The following is a 25,284-nucleotide window of genomic DNA, read 5'->3' as shown; positions in this document are numbered from 1 at the left end:
GAAGCAGGGAACACTACCAGGCCCTGGCGGGTGCTTCTGTTCTCACCCAGGCTCTGCTTCTCACGTGGAAAGGGTACTCACTGTCAGATTCCCCACATCCCGGACCTGGAACCCATCCACACCAGCCTGCAGCCAAAACCTCAGAGCTTCCTATAGGAGGGAGGCAAAAGAACAGAGGAAAGATATCAACACTCTGATGCAAAGGCTCAGCCCACACTAAATCTTGCCTACCATGCACTCTCCCATGGCCTCTGGAGAGTCACTTGCCTTGAACGGTCTCACTTTCTTGCCTCTATTATAAACCTGTAGGTAGCCTTTAGTTCCCTTCCATTCTAACCTACCATTGATTCTCTTAGTGATATAACGCTTTACTTCTCTACTCCTCCTCATGGTGAATCACAAAGCTTTACCTTTTTTTTTTTTTAAGCTTTACCTTTGACCCCTACAGAAAAGACCTATGAGAAAAGTGTGTTCATACATGTAACTTCATCTAACACTTAGCATGTGTGGAATGCTGGTATACTCATTTTACAGATAAGGAAACAATGTCAGAGACACAAGGAGGCGTGCCCAAGGCCACAATCAGCAGCAGAGATGGGACCGAAAATGCTAACCAAGATCCCTAGAAGAGTATACTTACTCCTCTCCCGGTTTCCTGGAGCCTGGGGAGGGTGTAAGTAAAACAGCTAGTCAGAGCCAAGACCAAGGATAAAAAAGTGAAGTTCAAAGCACAGCCCCAGGGCAGTTTAGCCAAAGATTTGAAAAGAGAAGCCAGCTCTGCAGAACAGGCCCAGGCCTGAAGCCCTGGCATTCATGGGGCACATGACATGGAACCCCACTCCTGCTGCCTCTCTCTTCCTCTTTCTCTCTCTGATCCATGTGCTCTCTCCTCTAGTCTCCATCTTCATCTGAGGCTACAACACCTCATGCCACACCACCTGAAAACATTCCCTTCTCAGTAACTTTTAAAGGGTCTTCCTTCAAGTAGCAAGGAATGAACCGAATGACCCCAAGAGTCAACTGAAATCAGTCAACTGGGACAACAGAATTCTACCTCAGAATCACGGCTGCCAGCAAAGTGTCAGAGTCTGCCTCCATTTTTGTTCTACCCTTTCTGAACTGGTCAGTGTCCTGGAACCCAGGCATTAGGAGCTGGGATGACATTCAAAGCCCCACTCCCAGCCTGCAGGGTACAGAGTTTGAGCCTAGGCCATCAGAGTAGGCAGATTAGAGAGATAAGACTAGTTGGAACATCAAATCCCAGGGCACATTAAAGACCTGTGAACCTTAGCTTCCTCACTTACAGATTAGGGACACTGACAGGGACCTTGTTTGGTTATACAGGGGATTAAAGAAGGTATACAAAGTACTCAGCATACTCCCAGACACACAGGAAGACCCCAATGCTTACAATTTCAGACTGGGCTCCAAAACACATCAAATAAGAAAAGGGAAACCAGACAGGACAGAATTCCCATAGAGAAAGGGCTTCCTCTCCCAAAAGGAAGAAAGTTCACATCTGAGAAATTCCCTTCCTGGCACTGTCACCCTCAGAGTCAGGGAAACAAGGAAAATGAGTGGTCAGAAAAGGAACAAACAAAAATAGGGGTGCAATGTTTGCCTATCCTTCTGCCTGTGGGAGGAGCACACCTGCTTGGCTCCAAGGAGCAAGGGGCCCCTTGGCTGGCACCGGGCTACGTTTATAGAGCTCACTATGAAAGGACCGAACAGCCCCAGCATCCCGCTCCCACATGCCACAGGCACCAACACACTCACCTTCACTTTGGTGGCCACAGTGTCTATCTGAGTGGAGTGGAACCACAGGTTCTGGCCCTTGTAGTTGGGAGTGAGGTCTAGGATGACCCGGATGCCTAGAACAATGGAGGGGGAGGCAGTTGATAGAAAGACTCTGGGGGCAGGGGAAAGGAGGAAATCAACAAATATAAGTCGGCAGAGTACTTCCTACATATTGGTACAAAAGCTTAGATTTGAACCCTGGCAAAACTCATTCCATTGAAACAGAGATATGAGCAAGTGGCAGGGCGGGAGGCGGGGGGAGGGCAGTGTAACAGAGGAGGCTGAGCTTATGAGGCCCTGGGCCCCTCACCCCCAAGGCAAACCCTGTTCAATGTAAGAAAAGATTTTACTTGGATTTTTTTCCAAAAGGATCCACTCTTTTACAAGTTTTAAAACCACTGATTTAGCAAAAACCTACATTTTGCAAATAAGGGCACTGAAGCCCAGAAGTTAAATAACTGCACATCCAAGTATAGAAAGTCTCTGAACCACGTGACAAGTCCATTTTAGGCTGAAGCCTAACAAACCTCCCCTGTACCTGCGTTAGGAAAACTCTGAGCCACTCAGCAATAAACCAGACAATAAAGCTATCCGGCCTTTCCTCTGGCCAGAAGGCCAAGCCCTTCCTAGCTGCTTCCTTGCGAGCTCTAGGACACCCACTCTTTTTCTTGGCCGATTGCAGGAGACTGTCAAAATCTTCCTTGGAGCCAAAAGTGGGGGCGATCTGTTCCAAGTTGGTCCCTGTGAGGTCATCCTTCTGGTTCTGGTGAATTGGGCCCAACACAAAACCTTTTACCTTCAGGGTGCTCAAGTAATCAAGCCGCCCCTTCAGGCCTGAAATGGAGAAGCAGAGTTTAAAGTGACGCCTCCCTGAGGCCCCTGATCGCCCCTATTCTCCCCGAGACGAAGTGGGCGGCGGGGGGGGGGGGGGGGGGGGCGGTTTGGCTGGATCACGAGAGAAGCTGTTGTAAGGAGACTTGCACATTGCTTCAGAAACCTGCAGCGATAGGCTACTGGCGCCGGGAGGGGGAAGGGAGGATGCTGAGTCAGCCACCCTCAGGAAAGAGGGAGTGGGGGGCGGTTTCCTTCGAAGAAAGGAGGGGCTACGTCCCAGGGGACGGTCACCAGTACCAGGAAGGGTGGAGAACCACCTGGGTCAATCTGGGCACAGGGGTCGAAGCCGGTGACCAGTTAAACCAGGGGAACGCGGGGTGGGGGTGGGGGTGGGGGACTCACCCACTAGGTCACCTGCGTCGCGGCCCTGGAAGGCCTGAAGGTCGCCAATGCGGTAGAGGGCGCCCTTGTGCCACCAGCTCATTGCGGGCAGCTCGCGGCAGCGCGGCGCCCGAACGATGATGACCACGGCGCCCGCCAGCATGCCCAGCCAGCCGAGCCAGAAGAGCAGCAGCAGCGCCCAGCGGGTGCGTACCCAGCCAGGCCTGCCTGCCACCTTCAGCAGCTCCTCTTTAGACAGGCCTGTGAACTTGGCCGCAGCCGCCGCGTCCGCCTCGTCGTCGGCCACCTTGATCTTCACCAGACCATTCTTCTCGGTGCCGCCCGCCACGGCCACGGCCACAGCCGCCCCCGACGCCGCGTTCATCGGCTGCTTCTCGGGTTCCAGCTCGTTCAGTTCCACTTCCTTCATGTCCACCTCGGCGTCCTGGCTCATGGCGCCTGCGAAACCGGCAACACGACGCAGCCTGCGGTCAGCTGGTGGCTGGATAGCTGCCCGGACCTCCCGGCCCCAGAACAGTCTCCCAGGTTTCCGTGACTCCGCTCAGCTTCCGCGACCGCGTCTGCTGCCGGGCGGGCGCGGTCTCTGGGACTGGGCACGGGAGCCCCGCCCTGGCCCGCCCCTTAAAGTGGAACATCCTGGATTGCTCTTCCAGGGACTGGAAGGGTGGGCGGCGGCCGAGGGAGTAATATTGGGAACTCGCTTCCGACGGCCTTGTGGTCCAATTCCTCACCTCGAACAGTCTAGCCCTAAGGTTCGGACACAAAGAAGGCTGAGCACGGAGCCACCTTTAGGTGGGCGGGGTCTGTGCTTTGTCCTGCCTCAGGTCCCCGCTGGTCCCTCGCGCTGCCGGAAAGTGGGCTAAAGGGGATATCCAGCACTGCGGGGAGGTCCCGAGGCCCTTCTTTGCCCACTCCGAAGGTTTGTGACTTCCCTGGACACCACCCTCCATTTGCCCCTGGCCCAGGGCTCAGGCCACCGCCTGGTCTTCCCAACTTCGCATGGCCACTTGTACTCTCAGAGCCAATCAAACTCAACTCAGCCCTTTTCCCCCACCAGACCTTGTCTTCTCAGGCCTCTGGGACTTGGCGCTAGACCTCCGATTCCCCGCAGGGCTACTCCCACTCTTTCAAGATATCTTGAATTTAGTTCAATTAATGCATCACGCGGCAACAATTTACTGAGTGCCCACTACAGCACTGTGCTTTATTAACTTTAGTGAATTAACCCTAATCTAGCCTTCCCCATGATATTTTATGATAAATCTGTTTGGACAGGACAGTTGCTGACACTCCCCATCTTACCCTACCCCACCCCCACTTTCTGGCCCCAGGATGTCGGGCAGCTAGGAATCTGACATCCAAAAGAGATGGATGGACAGCCTCGGGGCTGACAACATTCTGGGGCTGGGCCTCAGTTAGAGGCACCCACCTTTTCCTTACACCAGATCAGAAGATTGCCATGGCCAGAATCTTCCCCTCCTTGCAGGGCCTCCCACACATTAGCCCAATCTCCCCACGGTGCCATGGTTCCCTTACCTCCCTTACCCCTTCACTGTGCTAGGCCTTGGAGGCAGCTGGTACTGCAGAGGCCTTGAAAACCACCCAACTTCTCCCCACAGAGGTCCTTGGATTGAGAATGAGACAATTCACAGCAGGGACTGCCGGACATCAACACCATGAGGTGCCAACACTCTCAGGAACTTCTTGTTCCTGAGCACTGCCAGCTGGGTTATTTTCAGAGAGGCGCTGAAGGAAATAAGTTCTTTCTCCCTCTCCCACCTGGGCTGGAAGCCAAGATAGCTGTGTATTTGGAAGAAAGCAGAAGCCAAGATCTGAAGAAATAGAAAAGGTACCAAAGGAGAGCCAAGAGAGTGAAAAGGCTCATCCCGTGCTATTCCCCTTCCTTCTTCGTACCAGAGCCCATCCCCATCCCTCACCCCAGGCAAGCGGGTAGAGTTTGGAGTTCAGACCTGTGCTCAATGATGATAAGAAGTCCAGGGTGCCCTGGGCATGCCAGTAAGTGCCAACCAGGGGCTGTGAACAGACTTTATCACCAGCATGAAAGCTCAAAGTTAAGAACTGTGGGGTCAGACACTCTCCTTGAGATAGTCCAACATAACACCCCCATACATACACAGTACCTTACTCACAGCCCCCCATGGCTCCAGAAAGATGAAACAAATCCCTCCTGCATGCGGTAAATAAGCTAACAACTTACCTTCCCAAGTTTATCACCCACAACACCTGCCACAGGGACCACCCTCCAGCAACATCAGCCTTCAAACACCTGTTAGTCCCACAACACACCCAGCTTTGTCAGGCCTCTGCATCTTTGTACATGCCATTCCCTCTGTGTTCTGCCCTTCCTGTTCTGCCACCCTGCCTCATAAGCTCCAATTCCTTCCAGACCTAGCTCAAATGATAGCTTTTCTCAACTCCCCCGAAAGGATTACTTTCCATCCACTGTGCACCTATCTCTTCTACAATTCACGTCTCATCTGTTCATTACATTTCCTTGTCTGAGTGTCGGCACTTCAAGACAAGTGGCAGGGGCCTTGTGCTATTTGTTGATGGACGTGCCTGCTCAGGGGTAGCACATAGTAGGCACTTTGTAAGTGTCTGGTAAACGAGTGGATGAACTATTATCAATCAAACCCAAATTACTCCCTTCTTAGAAATAATTCAACAGAAGTAGCATGTATTTGAAAAGAAATGTGCACCTCAGTGTTCATAGCAGCATTATTTACAATTGCAAAGATATGGAAGCAACCTAAGTGTCATCAACAGATAAATGGATAAAGAAGATGTGATATATACATATACATATATACACACATAATGGAATACTACTCAGCCATAAGAAAGAAGGAAATTTTGCCATTTGCAGCAACGTGGAAGGAACTTGGAGGGCATTATGCTACGTGAAATAAGTCAGAAAAAGAAAAATACTGTATGATATCACTATATGTGGAATCTAAAATATACAACAAACTAGTAAATATTATACAACAAAAAAGAAGCAGACTCACAGATAGAGAAAACAAACGTGGTTACCAGTGGCGGGGAGGGGCAATATAGGGGTGAGGGAGCAGGAGATACAAACTACTGGGTATAAGATAGGCTCCAGGATGTACTATACGACATGGGGAATATAGCCAATATTTTGTAACAGCTGAAATGGAAAGTAACCTTTAAAATTGTATTAAAAAATTTTAATTAAAAAAATAAAATGCAGGGCTTCCCTGGTGGCGCAGTGGTTGAGTCCGCCTGCCGATGCAGAGGACGTGGGTTCGTGCCCCGGTCCGGGAAGATCCCACATGCCGCGGAGCGGCTGGGCCCGTGAGCCATGGCCGCTGAGCCTGCGCGTCCGGAGCCTGTGCTCCGCAACGGGAGAGGCCACAACAGTGAGAGGCCCGAGGCCCGCAAAATAAATAAATAAATAGGGCTTCCCTGGTGGCGCAGTGGTTGAGAGTCCGCCTGCCGATGCAGGGGACGCGGGTTCGTGCCCCGGTCCGGGAAGATCCCACATGCCGCGGAGCGGCTGGGCCCGTGAACCATGGCCGCTGAGCCTGCGCGTCCGGAGTCTGTGCTCTGGAATGGGAGAGCCCACAGCAGTGAGAGGCCCGCGTACCGCAAAAATAAATAAATAAATAAATAAATAAATATCTAAATAGATAGATAGATAGATAATAAAATACAAAAACAAAAGTAGCATGTGAAGGTAAAGGGATAAAAGTGAAAAGGAATTTAAACAACACTGTATGGTATCAAGATGAAGCTGTTTATGTAGGAAAACAAACCAAAACTTGTAACTGTTCAACCAAATAAAACAAAGAATAAATCTGGGTGAAGGAGAGGACAGAAAAGCAACAGGGCAAGACCGCAGAGAAGAGGACTGAAGGTGACTCGAGATCCTCAGATCCTACAGTGCCTGTTGCTAAATATAAAACTTAGTATTTACTGTAGAATTCGAAGTATATAATGTGTCCAAGAAGAATTTAGCCTTCAAGAAAAGGCTGGGACAGAGCAAAGAAAAAAGCAGTTCAAGAGTCCAGAGGCCAATAAGGACAAATAATGAGGCCACAAGCCTTCAGGACTTTACACTCACTCAGAAGATGGGGGTGGGGCCCTTAAGTTCAGAGGGCCAAGTGCACAGAGAAAGTTCCTTTCTAATCCCCTGTTGAAAAAATTCATGTCACCTGTTTCCCAACAAGTGAGGATTACTTGATCTTAGTCAAAAGATATGGAAGTTTTTTCCCCTCAGTGTGTAAAAAAAAGAATTCCAAAGACAGAGCAAAGATGGGAGGATAGTTAGAAACTTAGCAGACTGTCCAACAGACACGACAATGCTGCCAAAGCTGAAGGCGTAATTCCAAAACACCCAGATAAAAAGCATTCAGGCTCTGCCTCTAAACTACCCATCAGCCTTGAGTTTAGCCATTTGAAAAATGGATGACGGCTGAAGTTAAGGAACCAAGCATTTGGAAGCCAAAGTGCAGCTGAGATGAAAGCAGAGAAGGAGGCTGACCCCAACCAAAGGGGCCCACTTGGCAGCTGTTATTAGAAGAAGCGATGTTGAAATATTACTTTACTACAAATCCTGCAGAAGGGGCACTGGCTGCTGAAGAGAACTGTCAGAGCTGTCTCAGTGAAGGGTGAGGAACGTGAGGGGGGATAAAAGCCAGAAAGAGTAAAGGAAACGCCAACCAAAGCCTTCTCTTAGAAGAAGAGAAATGAAAACATCTGTAAAGTATCTCATACTCACAATGGACAAATGAACAACACTGCAGCAAGCCATTCTCTCTAATGCAACCAAGTATTAAAAGAGAAACACCAGAGATACAGCAGATCAAGTTATGGAAGAGTTAGAGAAGTACTTTTAACATATTACCCTTGGATAGATGACATCATATATTCAATTGATCAAGACTTCCCTGATCAGTTTCTTAACCACTGGTGGCGCAGTGGTTAAGAATCTGCCTGACAATGCAGGGGACATGGGTTCCAGCCGTGGTCCAGGAAGATCCCACATGCCGTGGAGCAACTAAGCCCGGTACCACAACTACTGAGCCTGCGCTCTAGAGCCCACGAGCCACGACTACTGAAGCCCGTGCTCCTAGGGCCCGTGCTCCGCAACGAGAAGCCACCACAATGAGAAGCCTGTGCACCGCAACAAAGAGTAGCCCCCGCAACTAGAGAAAGCCCACACGCAGCAACAAAGACGCAACGCAGCCAAAAAACAAACAAAAAAACAAACTCAACTTAAAAAAAAAATAAATCTCAACTTTAAAAACAAAAGATATTCAACTGATCAGAGACAGAATACTGATCTCATCAAAAGGCTAATTGGTGGTAAGAGATTAAATGATTCCTTAAATGATCACCAAAGTACTCCAACGTCAGCTCCTTCTGCAGTTCTAGTCACACAATACTGTGGGTATTGTCACCTTCCCCATCTCCACTGCTCCTCAAAACTTTCTATCATCACATTCTTTGGAAGAAAGTCACTAAGTGTAGCCACACTCAAGAGGTATGAGGTTAAGCTCTGCCTCCCAGAGCTGGGAGTATCTTCATAAATTATTTGGGATTTTTCTGTATGGAAGATTTGTCTCTTTTCCCTTATTTATTTATTTATCTATTCATTTATTTATATCAGTATAAGTCAACATATGTATGTATTCTTGGATACTTATTTTATACTTTGGGTTAGAATCCAACACTATATTGCTTTGCTGCTCAAATTATTCCAGCTTTGGCCACTGTGAGCTCTTTCAGTCTGGCCACTGTGTCCTTTTAATACATTCCCCCTCCCCGCGCCCCCTTTTTGTAACACTACTTGCTTTCTGGCACTGCAAGATGCTCCAGGTTCATCTTGTATATTCTCTAGGGCCCCAGCCCTAGAATCAGCCATTTCTCCAAGGAGCCCTGGTCCCTTTTATTGGAGAATGGTATTAGAAATCAAGATATGGGCACTCAGGTGTCTTTTTTTTTTTTAATAAATTTATTTGTTTATTGGCTGTATTGGGTCTTCGTTGCTGCACACGGGCTTTCTCTAGTTGCGGTGAGCGGGGGCTACTTTCTGTTGCGGTGCGCGGGCTTCTCATTGGGTGGCTTCTCCTATTGCAGAGCACAGGCTCTAGGCACGCGGGCTTCAGTAGTTGTGAAACGTGGGCTCAGTAGTTGTGGCTCGCGGTCTCCAGAGCGCAGGTTCAGTAGCTGTGTTGCCCGGGCTTAGTTGCTCCGCAGCATGTGGGATGTTCCAGGACCAGGGCTCAAACCGTATCCCCTGCATTGCAGGCAGATTCTTAACCACTGCGCCACCACGGAAGTCCCTCAGGTGTCCTTTGATGAACAAAAGTTATCCATCAAAAATATATCAGTCTCGGTAATCCGCCTGCCAATGCAGGGGACACAGGTTCGAGCCCTGGTCCCAGAAGATCCCACATGCCACGAAGCAACTAAGCTTGTGTGCCATAACTACTGAGCCTGTACTCTGGAGCCTGCGAGCCACAACTGCTGAGCCCACAAGACACAACTACCAAAGCCCACACACCTAAAGCCCGTGCTCCACAACAAGAGAGGCCACTACAATGAGAAGCCCCTGCACCGCAACGAAGAGTAGCCCCCACTCACCGCAACCAGAGAAAGCCCATGTGTAGCAACGAAGACCCAACACAGCCAAAAATAAATCAATAAAATAAAATAAATTTTAAAAATATATATATATCAGTCTCGGGACTTCCCTGGTGATCCAGTGGTTAAGACTCCACATTCCCAATGCAAGGGGCCCAGGTTCGATCCCTGCTCAGTGAACTAGATCCTGCGTGCCACAACTAAAGATCCTGCATGCTGCAACTAAAGATCCCGCATGCCACAACTAAAAGATCCCACATGCCACAACTAAAGATCCCACATGCCACAACTAAAGATCCCGCATGCCGCAACTAAAAGATCCCACATGCCGCAACTAAGACCCGGAGCAGCCAAATAAATAAATAAATAAAATATTAAAAAAGCAAATAAATAAAGGGCCTGTATTATTTAATACATATATGTATATATTAAATATATATATCAGTTATATATTTATATATTATTAAATATATACATGTATATCAGTCTTGGGAATTCCCTGGCAGTCCAGTGGTTAGGACTCTGCACTTTCACTGCTGATGGCGTGAGTGCGATCCCTAGTCAAGGAACTAAGACCCCACAAGATACGCAGTGCAGACAAAAAAATTTTTTTTCTTAAATAAATAAATATATATATATCAGTCTTTTCTTGTATACTCTGGTTTTGGGGGTTTTTAGTGTCCTATTTTTTTTTTCAACGTCTTTATTGGAGTAAATTGCTTTACATTGTTGTGTTAGTTTCTGCTGTATAACCAAGTGAATCAGCTATAAGTATACTTATATCCCCATATCCCCATATCCCCTCCCTCTTGCATCTCCCTCCCACCCTCCCTACCCCACCCCTCTAGGTGGTCACAAAGCACCGAGCTGATCTCCCTGTGCTATGCGGCTGCTTCCCACTAGCTATATTACATTTGGTAGTGTATATATATCAATGCCACACTCTCACTTCATCCCAGCTTGCCCCCTCCCCTTGTTCTTAAGTCCATTCTCTACATCTGCGTCTTTATTCCTGTCCTCCCCCTATGTTCTTCAGAATCTTTTTTTTTTTTTAGATTCCATATATATGTGTTAGCATATGGTATTTGTTTTTCTCTTTCTGACTTACTTCACTCTGTATGACAGATTCTAGGTCCAGCCACCTCACTACAAATAACTCAATTTCGTTTCTTTTTATGGCTGAGTAATATTCTATTGTATATATGTGCCACATCTTCTTTATCCATTCATCTGTCGATGGACTTTAATGTCCTATTTTTTAAATCTTTCCTTACTTCAAGGCCTGAAAGATACTCATCTATATTTTCTACACAAAAAAAGGAAGGTTTTATTTTTGACATTGCAATCCTTAATCAATCTTTAGTTTATGTTTACTTATGGCATAAGGTAGAGAGCCTATCTCATTTTTTTTCCACATGGGTAACTGTAACACAATTAAAATATATATATATATTCGGTCTTTGTCCCTAGTTCCTGACAGAGAGCTCCTAAATCCCTTAGAATCTCGTCGGTGATAGGAATGTCTTTTGTTTTAATGAGGCCACTCTTGGTGGACTTCTAGAAAGCTTGAAGATGGGGGCTGGTTATCAGAAAGTCATGATTGGAAGGTTGGAACTTTCAGTCCCACCCCCCAACCTCTGGGAAGGGGAGAGGGGCTAGAGACTGGGTTAATCACCAATGGCAATGATTTAATCACTCATACCTACATAATGAAACCTCCATTAAAAACCCCTAAATGATAGGGTTCACAGTTTCCGAGTTGGTGAACACATCAGGGTGTGGGTGAGGTGGCACAAACACCCCCACTCCTTGCCCTATGCATTCTTCCATTTGGCTGTTCCTGAGTTGTATCCTTTATAATAAACTGGTAATAGTAAAACGCTGTACATGTCCTCAGTCCCTCAAGGACCTCATTTATTCTCAAATCTACTAAAGGACCCCCAAATCTTTGTTCATCTTTAGTTAGTTCTATATTTCTACTTATTCAAAATTAAACTTATCTTGCCATTCCCACAATCCCCTATAGCCTCTCCTCCTCAATCCCCCTGCTCAATATCACAGTTCAGTGAGTGACACTGGCATTCTTCCAGTTTTCTAGGCCAGAAGCACTTGGGCAATTTTCTTAGCTCTTACATCTCCCTATCCTCCTTGTCCAGCTAGATGCTGGTATAAACTCTGTAGCCTGGTTAATATAATTACAGTATCTCCACTTAAAGAAAAACAGAAACTTCTCCTGCCTGCTATCACGCAGTTCTCTAAACAAGTTGGAAATCGTTCCAAGTCTTCATCCAGACTTAAAATGTGCCAGTTCTTTTTTTTTTTTTTTTTTTGCGGTACGCGGGCCTTTCACTGTTGTGGCCTCTCCTGTTGCGGAGCACAGGCTCCGGACGCGCAGGCTCAGCGGCCATGGCTCACGGGCCCAGCAGCTCCGCGGCACGTGGGATCTTCCCGGACTGGGGCACGAACCCGCGTCCCCTGCATCAGCAGGCGGACTCTCAACCACTGCGCCACCAGGGAAGCCCCAAAATGTGCCAGTTCTTGATCCTGCATTCAGTATTTCAAATCCTGTCTTATAAATGTATTTATACAAATAAATATATTTGTATTTAATATAAGACAATGTATTAATATATTTGCATAAGCAAATGTATTAATAAACGAAGCTCTCAAGCACTTTTGATTTTCACAGGCATTCAAAATGGCTAAATGTTACCAGAGCTTTCCAAAAATACAATCCTAAAGACACATAATGAGACGTTGGGATCTTAGATTTCAATATGCACTTCCTGAACATAAACTCTTCCTTCATTCCCTCAAGGCAAGTGACTCGACTCGGTATTTGAATAGCTCCACCCACATCTGCCCCTGCTCCTATCTGTGCTCCCTTTTGGGTCAATTATAGGAAAAATCCTCTTAGGGCTCCATGCAGGGAAATAGATGCTTGACTACATTTTTCCAAAAAAATTTTATATTCAGTAAGGTGAAAAGGGGGTATATAGTGTTGAGAAGTAGACATTTAGGGACAAGTATGGAATATAATAGAAACCTGAATTTGAAATAACCACCCACTCTGGACCTAAAGTGGTTAATTTCAACAACTCTCTGTAAAATAATTTGGACTACAGATAAACTAAAGACAAATTTAAAAAAAAAAGTAAAATACATCACTAAGAAGGGAAACCCTCTTTTCTATTTCAAAATAGAAACTGTTACACTAAATGAAATGCTAACTAGAATGTAACCAATCTGAGAAAGGAAATAAACTTTTTCCTTACAGTCAGTGATTACCACAGCCTGATTTTCACAGCTTCTTTTGAACCATTATAAGTCCCCAATAACACATGTTCCCAGAGGTGCTGCAATACCAGCCTGTGATACTGCGATATAAGAAATATGTATTTGGGACTTCCCGGGTGGTCCAGTGGTTATGACTCCGCACTTCCCCTGCAGGGAGCACGGGTTCAATCCCCTAGTCAGGGAACTAAGAACCCATATGCGGTGCGGCCAACAGAAGGAAGGAAGGAATTTGGTCTTCATTCCTCTTTCCTGGAACAAGAGCTTCTAAAACCTTTGGACTCTCTAGAGTAAAGAGTGTCATTTTGTATGTTAACAAGGTGACCTGGGTGGGGGTGGGTGCGTTCCAGGATGAAGACTTGTTGCCAGAAGAACCTGAGTAATCAGGAGTTTGGAACTTTCAGCGCCACCCCTCGGCCTCCAGAGGGGAGAGGACCTGAAGGCTGAGTAATCACCAACGGCCAGTGATCATGCCTATATAATGGAAACTGCATACAAATCCTAATCAACAGGGCTTGGAGAGCTTCCAGGCTGATGAACACATCCGTTTGCCAAGCAGATGTCACACCTCAAGTCCACAGGGTCATAAGACTCTGCGCTTGGAACCTCACCCTATGTACCTCTTCATCTGGCTGTTCATTTGTATCCTTTATAATATCCTTTATAATGAACTGATAATAGTATGTAAAGTATTTCCCTGAGTTCTATGAGCTGTTATAGCAAACTCAAACCTGAGGAGGGGGTTGTGGGAACCCCTAATCTTTAGCCAACTCAGAAGTGTGGGTAACTTGCAGATCCACTACTTGAGATTGTTGTGTGAAGTGGGGAACAGTCTGTGAGACTGAGCCCTTACTTAACCTGTGGGGTCTGTGCAACCCCAGGTAGTTTTAGAACTGAATGAAATTGTAGGACATCCAGTTGGTGTCCCCACAGCACTGGAGAATTGCTTGGTGGAAAACCCACACATTAAGTGTCAGAAGTACTCTGTGCAGAAAACATCATGGTAGTTAGCAGTAAACAGGCCATTAAAGCAGATTCTTCTCACAGACCCTCGCACTCAAATCTGGAAATGTTATTTAAGGAAGCTTTTTTCTTAGTCATTTCACTCAACAGAAAAGGTACAAAATATCTACGGAAATGTAGACATTTAGAGAGATATTTTTAAATAGCAGAAATCTAGATTCTGGTTATCACACTTCCATGAAAAGAGTAAATGATCTCAAACAAAAATTTGTACTATTGGGCTTCCCTGGTGGCGCAGTGGTTGAGAGTCCGCCTGCCGATGCAAGGGACGCGGGTTCGTGCCCCGGCCCGGGAAGATCCCACATGCCGCGGAGCTGCTGGGCCCGTGAGCCATGGCCGCTGAGCCTGCACGTCCGGAGCCTGTGCTCTGCAGCGGGAGAGGCCACAACGGTGAGAGGCCCGCGTACCGCAAAAAAAAAAAAGAAAAAGAAAAAAATTTGTACTATTAAAGGTGCTGACCAGAGAGAAAAATTAAAACTCAAAAGTCTAAGAAAAATGGATCTTATAGCAAGTTTGGAAAGGGAAGTCCTTTTTCATCCTCAAAGTAGAAAGCAGCATTAGAATTGAGTTACCATACAGCAAGTTCCTTTTTTTTTTTTTTTAACACTAAAGAGGCTTTTAATTATGTAGCGTTATCTCTAAGTACAAAGACTTTCCCAATCACATCACTTAGAGATCATTTTCTCCACTGCTCTGTTTGGCCGCCAGTCTCTTGTCTCTCTCCTCAGCAATGGTAAGGCGGACACCCTTTCCACGAGGAAGAGAGATCCATGGTTTGTTGCCTTTGCCAATAACGAAAATGTTGGACAGCCAGGTGGCAAAGCTATTGCCGTTGGCATCTTTCACATGAACTACATCAAAAGCACCAGGATGTCTCTCCCGGTTAGTGATCACACCAATTCTTCCCAGGTTAGCACCTCCAGTCACCATGCACAGGTTACCAGTGTCAAATTTGATGAAATCAGTAATCTTGCCAGTCTCCAAATCAGTCTGAATGGTGTCATTCACCTTGATGAGGGGATCAGGGTAGCGGATGGTGCGAGCATCATGGGTCACCAGATGAGGGATTCCTTTTGTCCCCACAAAGATCTTTCTCACTTTGCATAACTTATACTTGGCCTCCTCAGGTGTAATACGATGAACAGCAAAGCGACCCTTGGTGTCATAGATCAGACGAAAATTCTCTCCAGTCTTGTCAATGCCGATGATATCCATAAAACCAACAGGGTAGGTTATATCAGTGCGGACCTTGCCATCAATCTTGATGAAACGCTGCATGCAGATCTTCTTTACTTCATCTCCTGTTAGGGCATATTTAAGTCTGTTCCTTAGGAAAATAATTAGGGGGAGACATTCCCTCAGCTTGTGGGGACTGGTAGATGGACGAGGAGCAAACACACCAGTTTATCCAGCATCCAATGCTTTGGAGCAGCTATGCGCTTCAGGTGCTTTTTGGGACCATGAGCCATGGCTGCGCTAGGCACGGAAAGAGTGAGCAAGTTTCTTTAAAATAGAAATATCAATAATTTACAAAACACTTGTATAGGTAACTAAAATTTGATTTGGGGAATAAAACTGATACCTAAATGTTTTTCTTACTTATAGAAAATAAAATTCTGTATAGAAAAATCAAACTGAATCTAGACAAATTATTAGAATAAGAGTTCAGTAAAATACTAGACATAAAATAATATACAAAAACAATTCTGTTCTGTACACCAGTAGCAAACAACTAGAAAATGTCTTTTTTTTTTTGAGTTGTCATATACACTAGCAATGAAAACTAAGAGCTAAGATAAAATCTAACAGTAAATAGATAACTTCTTTATGAAGGAAAAGATAATATCCTACAGAAACTCATTCACACAAAAAACACTGAGTACCTAGTATGTGCCAGGCACTTTTCTATGAGCTGGGGTGGTAGCGAGGAAAGAGACCCTGCTTTCATGAAGCTTAATTCCACTGAGTGAAAGAAAGACAATTAAAAAGTACTCAACCATACATAGTATGTCAAATGATTACAAGTGCTTTGAAAAGATAGAGGAGGGTGAGAAGGAGACTACTTTATTCAAGGAAATCATCTCTGATGAGGTGACATTTGAGCAAAGACCCAAGGAGGTAAACGAACAAGGGAGCTTTCTAAAAGAAAGTTTTCTAGGTGAGGGAATAGCAAGTGTAAAGACCGAAAGGAGAAATGTCACATATTCATGAATAGAAAGATTTGATGTCATAAAGAAATTAATGCTCCCTGATGAAATAAAATTAAGTCAAGATAAGAAAAATTTAACATAAAGTTTTTCTCTGCAGTTTGAGCCACTACCCTGCCCTTTCAGTGTGCATTGTGTACCTGCATTATACATTAACTAGATCCCCTTAGAACACACAGCATGCCTACTTGCAAAAAGAAACAACAAACAAACAAACAAAGCAATTTCCTCCTGGCACCAGGAAGGTAACTCCTCAGAAGATAAGATAACATTCCTTTCTCAATTCTGTAAGGGGTCACAATAACTCACAACTCGCCTTGTTGGACTATGTTACTTTGATGTATGACCCTTTGTCTCAAAAACTTACAAAACTGTGCTTTGACCTCTAACAGAGGAATAGTCCTCAGAGCTTTCTGAAAGACTGTCTCCTGGGTTATAATCCTCAGGTTGGCTTAAATAAAATGTTCCAGTTCTTTCTTAGACTGACTATTGGTTAATTTTTTCATTGACATCCCCGAACAATCTGTCTATCCACTGCAATTCCAATACAAATCTGAATATCTGTTCTTGGGAACTTTATGATTCTATAACACGTGTAAGAGAAAAGGGCCAAAAACAGTAAAGATTTTTTTTTTAAAGTAATATTTTTGAAGACAAATCCTACCATATACCAAGCATGTTATATTCTTAAGTAATAATAATAGCATGCTAAAGTAATAATAATAGCAGGCTATAGCCACAGGGATGGACAAACGGACCAATAGAACAGAATATGAAATCTAAAAGAAACTCATGCCTATTTGAAACCTTAATATATGCAGAGATAATATTACAACCACTGGAGGAAGGAATAGCTATTCACCAAATGGTGCTGAAAAAAATAAAATTAGGTCACTATTTAAAAGTAAACACAATAATATATTCCAAGTGATTAAAGACATAAGTATGAAAAGCAAATATTTAAAATTTTTAGAAAAAAAATTAGAATATCTTTCTGACTTCAAGGTAAGGAAGGAGTTCTTAAACAAGACACAAAAGCACAAAACATTAAGAAAAGAACTGATAAATTCTGCAAGAAAAATCTGTGCATCACGAGACCATAACAAACTGAAAATACAAGCCACAAACGGGAGAAGACATAGTATCTGAAACTAATAAAACAACAGAGTCTTGCATAAAACATATAAATCACTGAAAACCAGTAAGGAAAAGGCCAACAACCTGGTAGGAAAAAAAAAAATTTACAGACTACGAACAGTCATTTCACAAAATTGGATACACAAAAGAATGGCCAGTGAACTCTTGACACATTACATAACCTTAGTAGTAACCAAGAAAATGCAAATTAAAATCACAACAAAATATAATTTTATGTCCATCAGATTGGCAATATTAAAACATCTGACTGAACCAAGTGATGACAAGAACATGAAATTGCATAAGTGACAACATTAACTGGTACAATCTCTCTAGGTGAGCAACTTGCAAAAGCCTGTAGAATTGAAAATACTCATAGCTATTACCCAGAAATGTCGTTCCTGGATTCATAACCCAGAGAAACTCTCATCCACATGCACAAAGCAATATACAAAGGATTTCACTGCAGCACTGGTTAAGTAGTAAAAACTTGGAAATCTTAAAAAGGGTTTATCACTAGGGGACAAAATAATTTGTAGAAAACGTCTAACTAGAGTACTATAACTAAATCTTAAAGAGCTAGGGCACAGGGCTTCCCTGGTGGCGCAGTGGTTGAGAGTCTGCCTGCCGATGCGGGGTACACGGGTTCGTGCCCCGGTCTGGGAAGATCCCACATGCCGCGGAGCGGCTGGGCCCGTGAGCCATGGCCGCTGAGCCTGCGCGTCCGGAGCCTGTGCTCAGCAACGGGAGAGGCCACAACAGTGAGAGGCCCGCGTACCGCAAAAAAAAAAAAAAAAAAAAAAAAGAGCTAGGGCACAAAAAGACAGAAAAAATGCATCAAAACTATAATGTTAAAGAAAAAGGGGAAATAGCAGGTTTCACCTTAAAATTTTTTTCCAAAAACTAAATGATACACAGAACACCAGCAGTCTGCATTTTCTTTTTAATAAATTTATTTATTTATTTTTGGCTGTGTTGGGTCTTCGTTGCTGTGCGGCCTTTCTCTAGCTGTGGCAAGAGGGGGCTACTCTTTGTTGCAGTGTGTGGGCTTCACAATGCGTGGGCTTCTCATTGTGGTGCCTTCTCTTGTTGCGAAGCACGGGTCTCTAGGCGTGTGGATTTCAGCAGTTGTTGCACACAGGCTCAGTAGTTGTGGCTCACGGGCTCTAGAGCGCAGGCTCAGAGTTGCGGTGCACGGGCTTAGTTGCTCTGTGGCATGTGGGATCTTCCTGGACCAGGGCTCAAACCCGTGTCCCTTGCACTGGCAAACAGATTCTTAACCACTGTGCCACCAGGGAAGTCCAACAGTCTGCACTTTAATTGACATCTATCCCCAAAGGGAGAACCACACCTTTCATGGAGGAACTGAGACATCAGACTGATTTGTGGAATGGATGGAGCAAGCCTCTGGTTCATCTCCCTGTTCCAAAATTCCACTTAATAAAGTATCCTTAGGGCTTCCCTGGTGGTGTATTGGTTGAGAATCTGCCTGCCAACACAGGGGACACGGGTTCGAGCCCTGGTTTGGGAAGATCCCACATGCCACAGCAACTAAGCCCATGTGCCATAACTACTGAGCCTGCGCTCTAGAGCCCACGAGCCACAACTACTGAAGCCTGGGCGCCTAGAGCCCGTGCTCCACAACAAAAGAAGACACTGCAATGAGGAGCCCACGCACCGCAATGAAGAGTAGCCCTCGCTCGCCGCAACTAGAGAAAGCCCGCGCACAGCAACGAACACCCAACCTAGCCAAAAATAAAATAAATATAATAAATTATTTTTTTAATAAAATAAAATAAATAAAGTATCCTCAGAGGATTTATGAGATGTTAAATGATAAGAACAGATACTAACCTTGATCTTGGGCCAAAAACCAAAGAAACAACCTATAATTAAGATTCCCTAACCAACAAGGACCTACTGTATAGCACAGGGAACTATATTCAATATTTCGTAATAACCTGTAAGGGAAAAAATCTGAAAAGAATGTATCTATGCATATGTGTGTGTGTGTGATATGTGTGCGTGTGTGTATATATATATAGGTGTGTGTGTGTATATATATAGGTGTGTGTGTATATATATAGGTGTGTGTGTGTGATATGTGTGTGTGTATATATAGGTGTGTGTGTATATATATAGGTGTGTGTGTGTGATGTGTGTGTATATAGGTGTGTGTGTGTATATATATAGGTGTGTGTGTGTATATATATGGGTGTGTGTGTATATATATATAGGTGTGTGTGTGTGATGTGTGTGTGTGTGTATATATATATAGGTGTGTATGTGTATATATATGGGGTGTGTGTGTGTATATATATAGGTGTGTGTGTGATATGTGTGTGTGTGTATATATATATAGGTGTGTGTGTATATATATAGGGGTGTGTGTGTATATATATAGGTGTGTGTATATAGGTGTGTGTGTGATATGTGTGTGTGTATATATATATAGGTGTGTGTGTATATGTATAGGGGTGTGTGTGTATATATATAGGTGTGTGTGTGATATGTGTGTGTGTGTGTATATATAGGTGTGTGTGTATATATATAGGTGTGTGTGTGTATATATAGGTGTGTGTGATATGTGTGTGTGTGTATATATATAGGTGTGTGTGTGTATATATATAGGGGTGTGTGTGTATATATATAGGTGTGTGTGTGTGATGTGTGTGTGTGTATATATATAGGTGTGTGTGTATATATATAGGTGTGTGTGATATGTGTGTGTGTGTATATATATATAGGGGTGTGTGTGTACATGTGGCTGAATCACTGTGCTGTACACCTGAAACTGACACAACACTGTAAATCAACTACACTTCAATTAAAAAAGAGAAAAGTTCTCATCAGGCTTTGCTTCCCAAACTTTCACACAAGGCCACAGAAGCAGCCTTAAAGTTGTTCCTTTTAAAATTCCACATATTTGGCTCTTCCAAAAACCAGTCTAATCCTTCCCTGGGAGAGCTTCCCACTGTCACACTCCTCCATGGTTCAGGAAATAAGGAAATTCTGTTCTCAGATTGCATTTTTGCCCTACAGGTGAACATCCTATCCTGCTCCTTGCAGAGCACTGCTCATTTGCTTATTCCTACTCCTCTACTGGTAGAGGCAGTGCCTCTTGCTGCCAGGAGAGGGCAGACCAATTCCCTGGAGCAGCTGCCATCCTCCCAGAAAGATTCCTGTTAGAGGAACCTGTTTATAGTTCAAAAGTATTTCTTCTAACAACCTCTTCAGGAGCTTACTTCATAGCACAGAGCAGGTAATCAATGAATTCTAGTGACATGCCTTGTTATACGTGATGGGGATAAAGTAATAAATTATTCAGACAAGATTTCTGACCTTAGGGAATATATGCCAGAAAGGGGTCAGGTAGAGCGACAGGGAGGGAAGCAGTGGTGTTATTGAAACTGAAAAGGGAAACTGGGCCTTGCTGGCTCTGGTGGTAGTGAGACAGGAAGACAAGAGTACAGCCATTTCGGAAAAGAACCGAGGAACGGCCTTGGGCAAAACAGGCCTTCAAGCTAAAGAACAAAGGCCCTGGGGGCCTGAGTCCCAGAGACAAAAACCAGGCTCCCATGAATAAAAGATTAACTTTATCTCTGTTACACTAACCTAGCTGCCACAAGACAAGAAGCTCAACTCCCTGTTCCTTATCTGTATCCTTATCTGTTCCTGTGCTTTCTTGCAGAAAATTCTCGTGCATTTCTTTCCCCTCACAGAAGCGCTCCTTATTCCTGACAGCCAACCCTGTTCCTTATCTGTATCCTTATCTGTTCCTGTGCTTTCTTGCAGAAAATTCTCGTGCATTTCTTTCCCCTCACAGAAGGCTCCTTATTCCTGACAGCCAGCCTGGGGCCACCGGCTGCTGATCAAAGAGCTTTCATGATTTCTGCAAATTATCATTCATCATGAGACAAACCCTCCCTTTTGTTATAAAAGCAACTCGCCCCTTCTACTCAGGGAGCTGGCTCTTTTTTTTTTTCCTGCCTTCTCCCTTGTGCACAAGCTATCTCTTTTAATAAAAAGCTTTTGCTTGCCTGAGAGTCTTGTAGAAGCGATATTCATTTCTACAGTATGGCTGTCCAAGAGTCTGGAAAGGGCCTGGTAACAGTAGGAACAGACTTTAAGAGCAAAGGAGGAGGATTCTGAGCTGAGATCGGCTTTTTTATTTGGAAAGATCACTCTGGCTATCCTGGGGAGAATGGATTAGAAGCGGGTAGAGTCAGAGCCAGGGAACCTGGTCAGGAATCTCTAGCAGAAATCCAGGGGTGAAGGGCTTGAACTAGGGTACTGAGAAAGAGAAAAGTAGCTGCTAATGTCCAGAAGCTGGCCTGGCCCTCACTGCTAGGCCTCGGTGTTCTCATGTTGAACATAACATCAGACAAGGCTACTCTGTGGTCACGGTGGATGAAGAAAAAAACCAGAACAAGATCATTCACATAATCACGTCTAAACACAAACGAAAACGTGAACACTGTCCAGATCACAAAAGTCCAAACATCTCTCCATCCTGGCTAATACGAGTGACTGCTGCTACTTCACCAATTACAGATTCAGCCTCATTGTAGTCTCCCCTCTTTCTAGATAAGACTTATTAAGATATCCAATAACAAAATGATCCCACTTCCTGAAAACACCCCGAGTAAAGCCTCACGAGCTTAAACCCTCACCCAAATCACCTAACGCCAGCCCAAATCCTGTAAGTTTTTCTAACACTCTCCCCCCCCTGGGGTCTGTTCTTCCTCCTGTAACAAGTAATAAATCCAACCTGCTCTGATACAAGTACGTTCCTGACAGTCTTCAGCTGGAGGGCATTTACAGTATGGAGGCAGTGGGGATAATGTCTGTCTTGGACAACTGAGTAAAAGAGGGCACGCTGGAGAAGGAACAGATTTGTGGGGAAAGATGATGAATTCAGTCTTGGACAAGTTTAGCCAGATGTTGATGAACCATCCCAATGAACACGTCTGGCAGTCAGATACAAGGGTCTGCAGTTCAGGAGATCCTGGATTGAGATGAAGTTTGGGAGATGGCAGAATATGTATAGTTAATGAAGTCATGGTCATGGATAAATTGGTCTAGCCAGACTGAGAAAACAAGTGGATCCAGGACAGCACGCTGAGTGCAATGGGTTGAAGAGAGAATGGGAAGTTAGAAAGTCGCTGGAGTGGGGACCCAGCAGTTTCAAAGATTTCTACTTTGTCTTTCCCAGGCCAAAGACTCAATGTGGGGGTTACTCCAGGTCCAAGTATATCAATCCCATTAAGCATTTGGCGACCAGGGATATGATCACTGGTTAAGAATCCAAGGACTTCAGGGAGCTTTCTTGGGACCCAGGACTCAACCCCTGGCAAGGATTCCAGTGGGTGGGGCAAAATCACTGCTCTGGTGGCTCGTAGAAGCTTTGAGAAAGCAATGGCCTATGCTGAGTGAAACAGATATGCCTGACTTGCCCTAGTAGGTGGTAGAGGAAGGAATACAGAGGCTGAAGAAAGCAGGCATGCCAGAATGGATACATTAGGTGAGGCCAGAAGACCCACCAGAGAATTGTGTTCCAAGAAAGGGCCCAGAGGACACAATATTCACCAAGGCCATCTATTGAGAGGGGTATCAGCATCACTAAGAAGTTCAGGGGTGGTTCTCCTCTATGGTGGAGGACAGGAAGTCACAGAGCTGAGCTACTTAACATGCGATGTATGGGGATGGTACTCCCTGCCCATCCCCATCAAGTAAAACAGAAGAGGTTTAACAGAAGCACTGCTTAACTGCCAGAAGCCAGAAAGCTGTAATTACCATAAGAATGGCAAGATTGGAGGGTTAGCCTTGGGGCCTTGACCCATCAGAGACAGTTGTAGATATAATAAACAATGGTATCCCTAGCGGGAAAATAGATGGGAAGCCAAGGAAGCCAAGAATGATGCTGAACATCTACAACCTGAAGAAAGAAAGAAGAAAGGAGCAGAAGGCTAAATACAGTCACCACAATAAATAGTAGCCAAGAGGAAGCTTGCACAAGCCTCTTAGCCTCATCCACCAGCAAGAACTACATGTCCTGCAGCCTGTGGAAGGAAAACCACATTCACAGAAAGATAGACAAAATGAAAAGGCAGAGGACTCTGTACCAGATGAAGGAACAAGATAAAACCCCAGAAAAACAACTAAATGAAGTGGAGATAGGCAACCTTCCAGAAAAACAATTCAGAATAATGATAGTGAAGATGATCCAGGACCTCGGAAAAAGAATGGAGGCAAAGATCAAGAAGAAGCAAGAAATGTTTAAAGAAGACCTAGAAGAATTAAAAAACAAACAAACAGAGATGAACAGTACAATAACTGAAATGAAAAATGCACTAGAAGGAATCAATAGCAGAATAACTGAGGCAGAAGAACGGATAAGTGACCTGGAGGACAGAATGGTGGAATGCACTGCCGCAAAACAAAATAAAGAAAAAAGAATGAAAAGAAATGAAGATGGCCTAAGAGACCTCTGGGACAACATTAAATGCAACAACATTCGCATTATAGGGGTCCCAGAAGGAGAAGAGAGAGAGAAAGGACCCGAGAAAATATTTGAAGAGATTATAGTTGAAAACTTCCTTAACATGGGAAATGAAAGAGCCACCCAAGTCCAAGAAGTGCAGAGAGTCCCAGGCAGGATAAACCCAAGGAGAAACACGCCAAGACACACAGTAATCAAACTGACAAAAATTAAGTGTAAGGCCAACTGGCCCGAGGCAGGGGAACGCAATCAGACTCACAGGTTGCATCACACCGAAACTTTCCGGACCACCCAGTTCCAGAAACTGACCTGGAGACTTTCCGGACCACCCAGTTCCAGGAACTGACCTGGGGACTTTCCACCCGGCCCAGCCTTCCCGCCTTTCGAGGGGCGGGACTAACGGTCCCAAGACTGATGCAACCGGCACCAGATATTGCCACGATACCGGAAAAGACCACCAAATAAGGAATACCCTGCGCCCTCCCGGATTCACCACACCGCTTTCCCTTCTTCCCCTATAAATTCTGCCCAAACCCTCGCCCGGGCGCGACTTCTCTGGTCCCTTTCTCTCGGACCAGTGAACCTCGCCCGGGAGCGTACCCAAATAAAGCTTGTTTAAGCTCTCCTCCGTTTTTGGTGCCGTTCCTTACATTTGCCGAAACCCGGGAGGGGTACTAAGCCCCGCGGGTTACCGCGCGGGCCGCTCCTCCCCTCCCCCAGGAGACAACCAGGGAACCTCTACTCAGCCACCCGATCCGGCAGAAAACGGGGTAAGTCCCCCTCCCTTGTTCCCTCTGACCCTCAGAGTCCCTGCCCACCGGACTCCCTGTCCCTAATCGCGGCCGCGTCAGGGACTCCTCTGTCCTCTCTCCGGGCCTCGGGCAACTGTGGAGACGTCCCAATCGCCTGACCGCCCTCTGACCTGCCGTGAATTGGAGACTGAGACCAGGGACGCCTCTCTCCCTCTCCATTCACTCAGGGACAGACTGGGGGTCATGGGAACCTCACAATCGAAACCAGATCCTAAGACGCCCCTGGGGTGTCTCCTAGCCAATTTTACAGCCCTCGGCTTCTCCCAAGATCTCCGTTGCCGACGGCTTATTTTCTATTCCACTGTGGCCTGGCCACAATATCCTCTAGACAATCAATCCAAATGGCCTCCTGAAGGGACTTTGGATTTTAACATCCTCCGTGATCTAGATAATTACTGCCGCAGGACGGGCAAATGGTCCGAGGTCCCCTATGTTCGGGCCTTCTCGTATTTACGCTCCCGCCCTTCCCTCTGCATCGATTGTTCCACTTCCCAGATCCTTCTTGCCAAACAGACATCTCCTACATCGAAGCCCCTAATTTCCTTTGATCTCTTGCCTCTCCCCCCTCCAGAGCCCCTCTCCAACCTCCACCCTACCCTGAAGCGGTCCCTCCTCCTCCCGAACCCGCTCCGGCCGCTCCGGC

At 45.4% G+C, this 25,284-nt stretch overlaps 1 protein-coding gene and 1 pseudogene across 1 annotated transcript in view; both read right to left on the bottom strand.

Moving 5' to 3' along the window:
- SLC3A2 (solute carrier family 3 member 2) overlaps positions 1 to 25,284 on the bottom strand; it is a 47,902-nt gene that overhangs the window by 2,529 nt on the left and 20,089 nt on the right. Inside the window, exons 2-5 of the mRNA XM_032640269.1 lie at positions 3,034 to 3,471; positions 2,458 to 2,631; positions 1,777 to 1,871; positions 82 to 150 (exon numbers count right to left, since the gene is read on the bottom strand). Of these exons, the coding sequence (XP_032496160.1) occupies positions 82 to 150; positions 1,777 to 1,871; positions 2,458 to 2,631; positions 3,034 to 3,471 (776 nt within the window). The remainder of the gene's footprint in view (positions 1 to 81; positions 151 to 1,776; positions 1,872 to 2,457; positions 2,632 to 3,033; positions 3,472 to 25,284) is intronic.
- On the bottom strand, positions 14,653 to 15,452 carry LOC116757649 (annotated as a pseudogene).

Source organism: Phocoena sinus, chromosome 8 (assembly GCF_008692025.1).
Source record: "Phocoena sinus isolate mPhoSin1 chromosome 8, mPhoSin1.pri, whole genome shotgun sequence".
In the NCBI taxonomy this organism is placed as follows: Eukaryota; Metazoa; Chordata; class Mammalia; order Artiodactyla; family Phocoenidae; genus Phocoena; species Phocoena sinus.
This window is presented reverse-complemented; position numbering and strand designations above follow the sequence as displayed.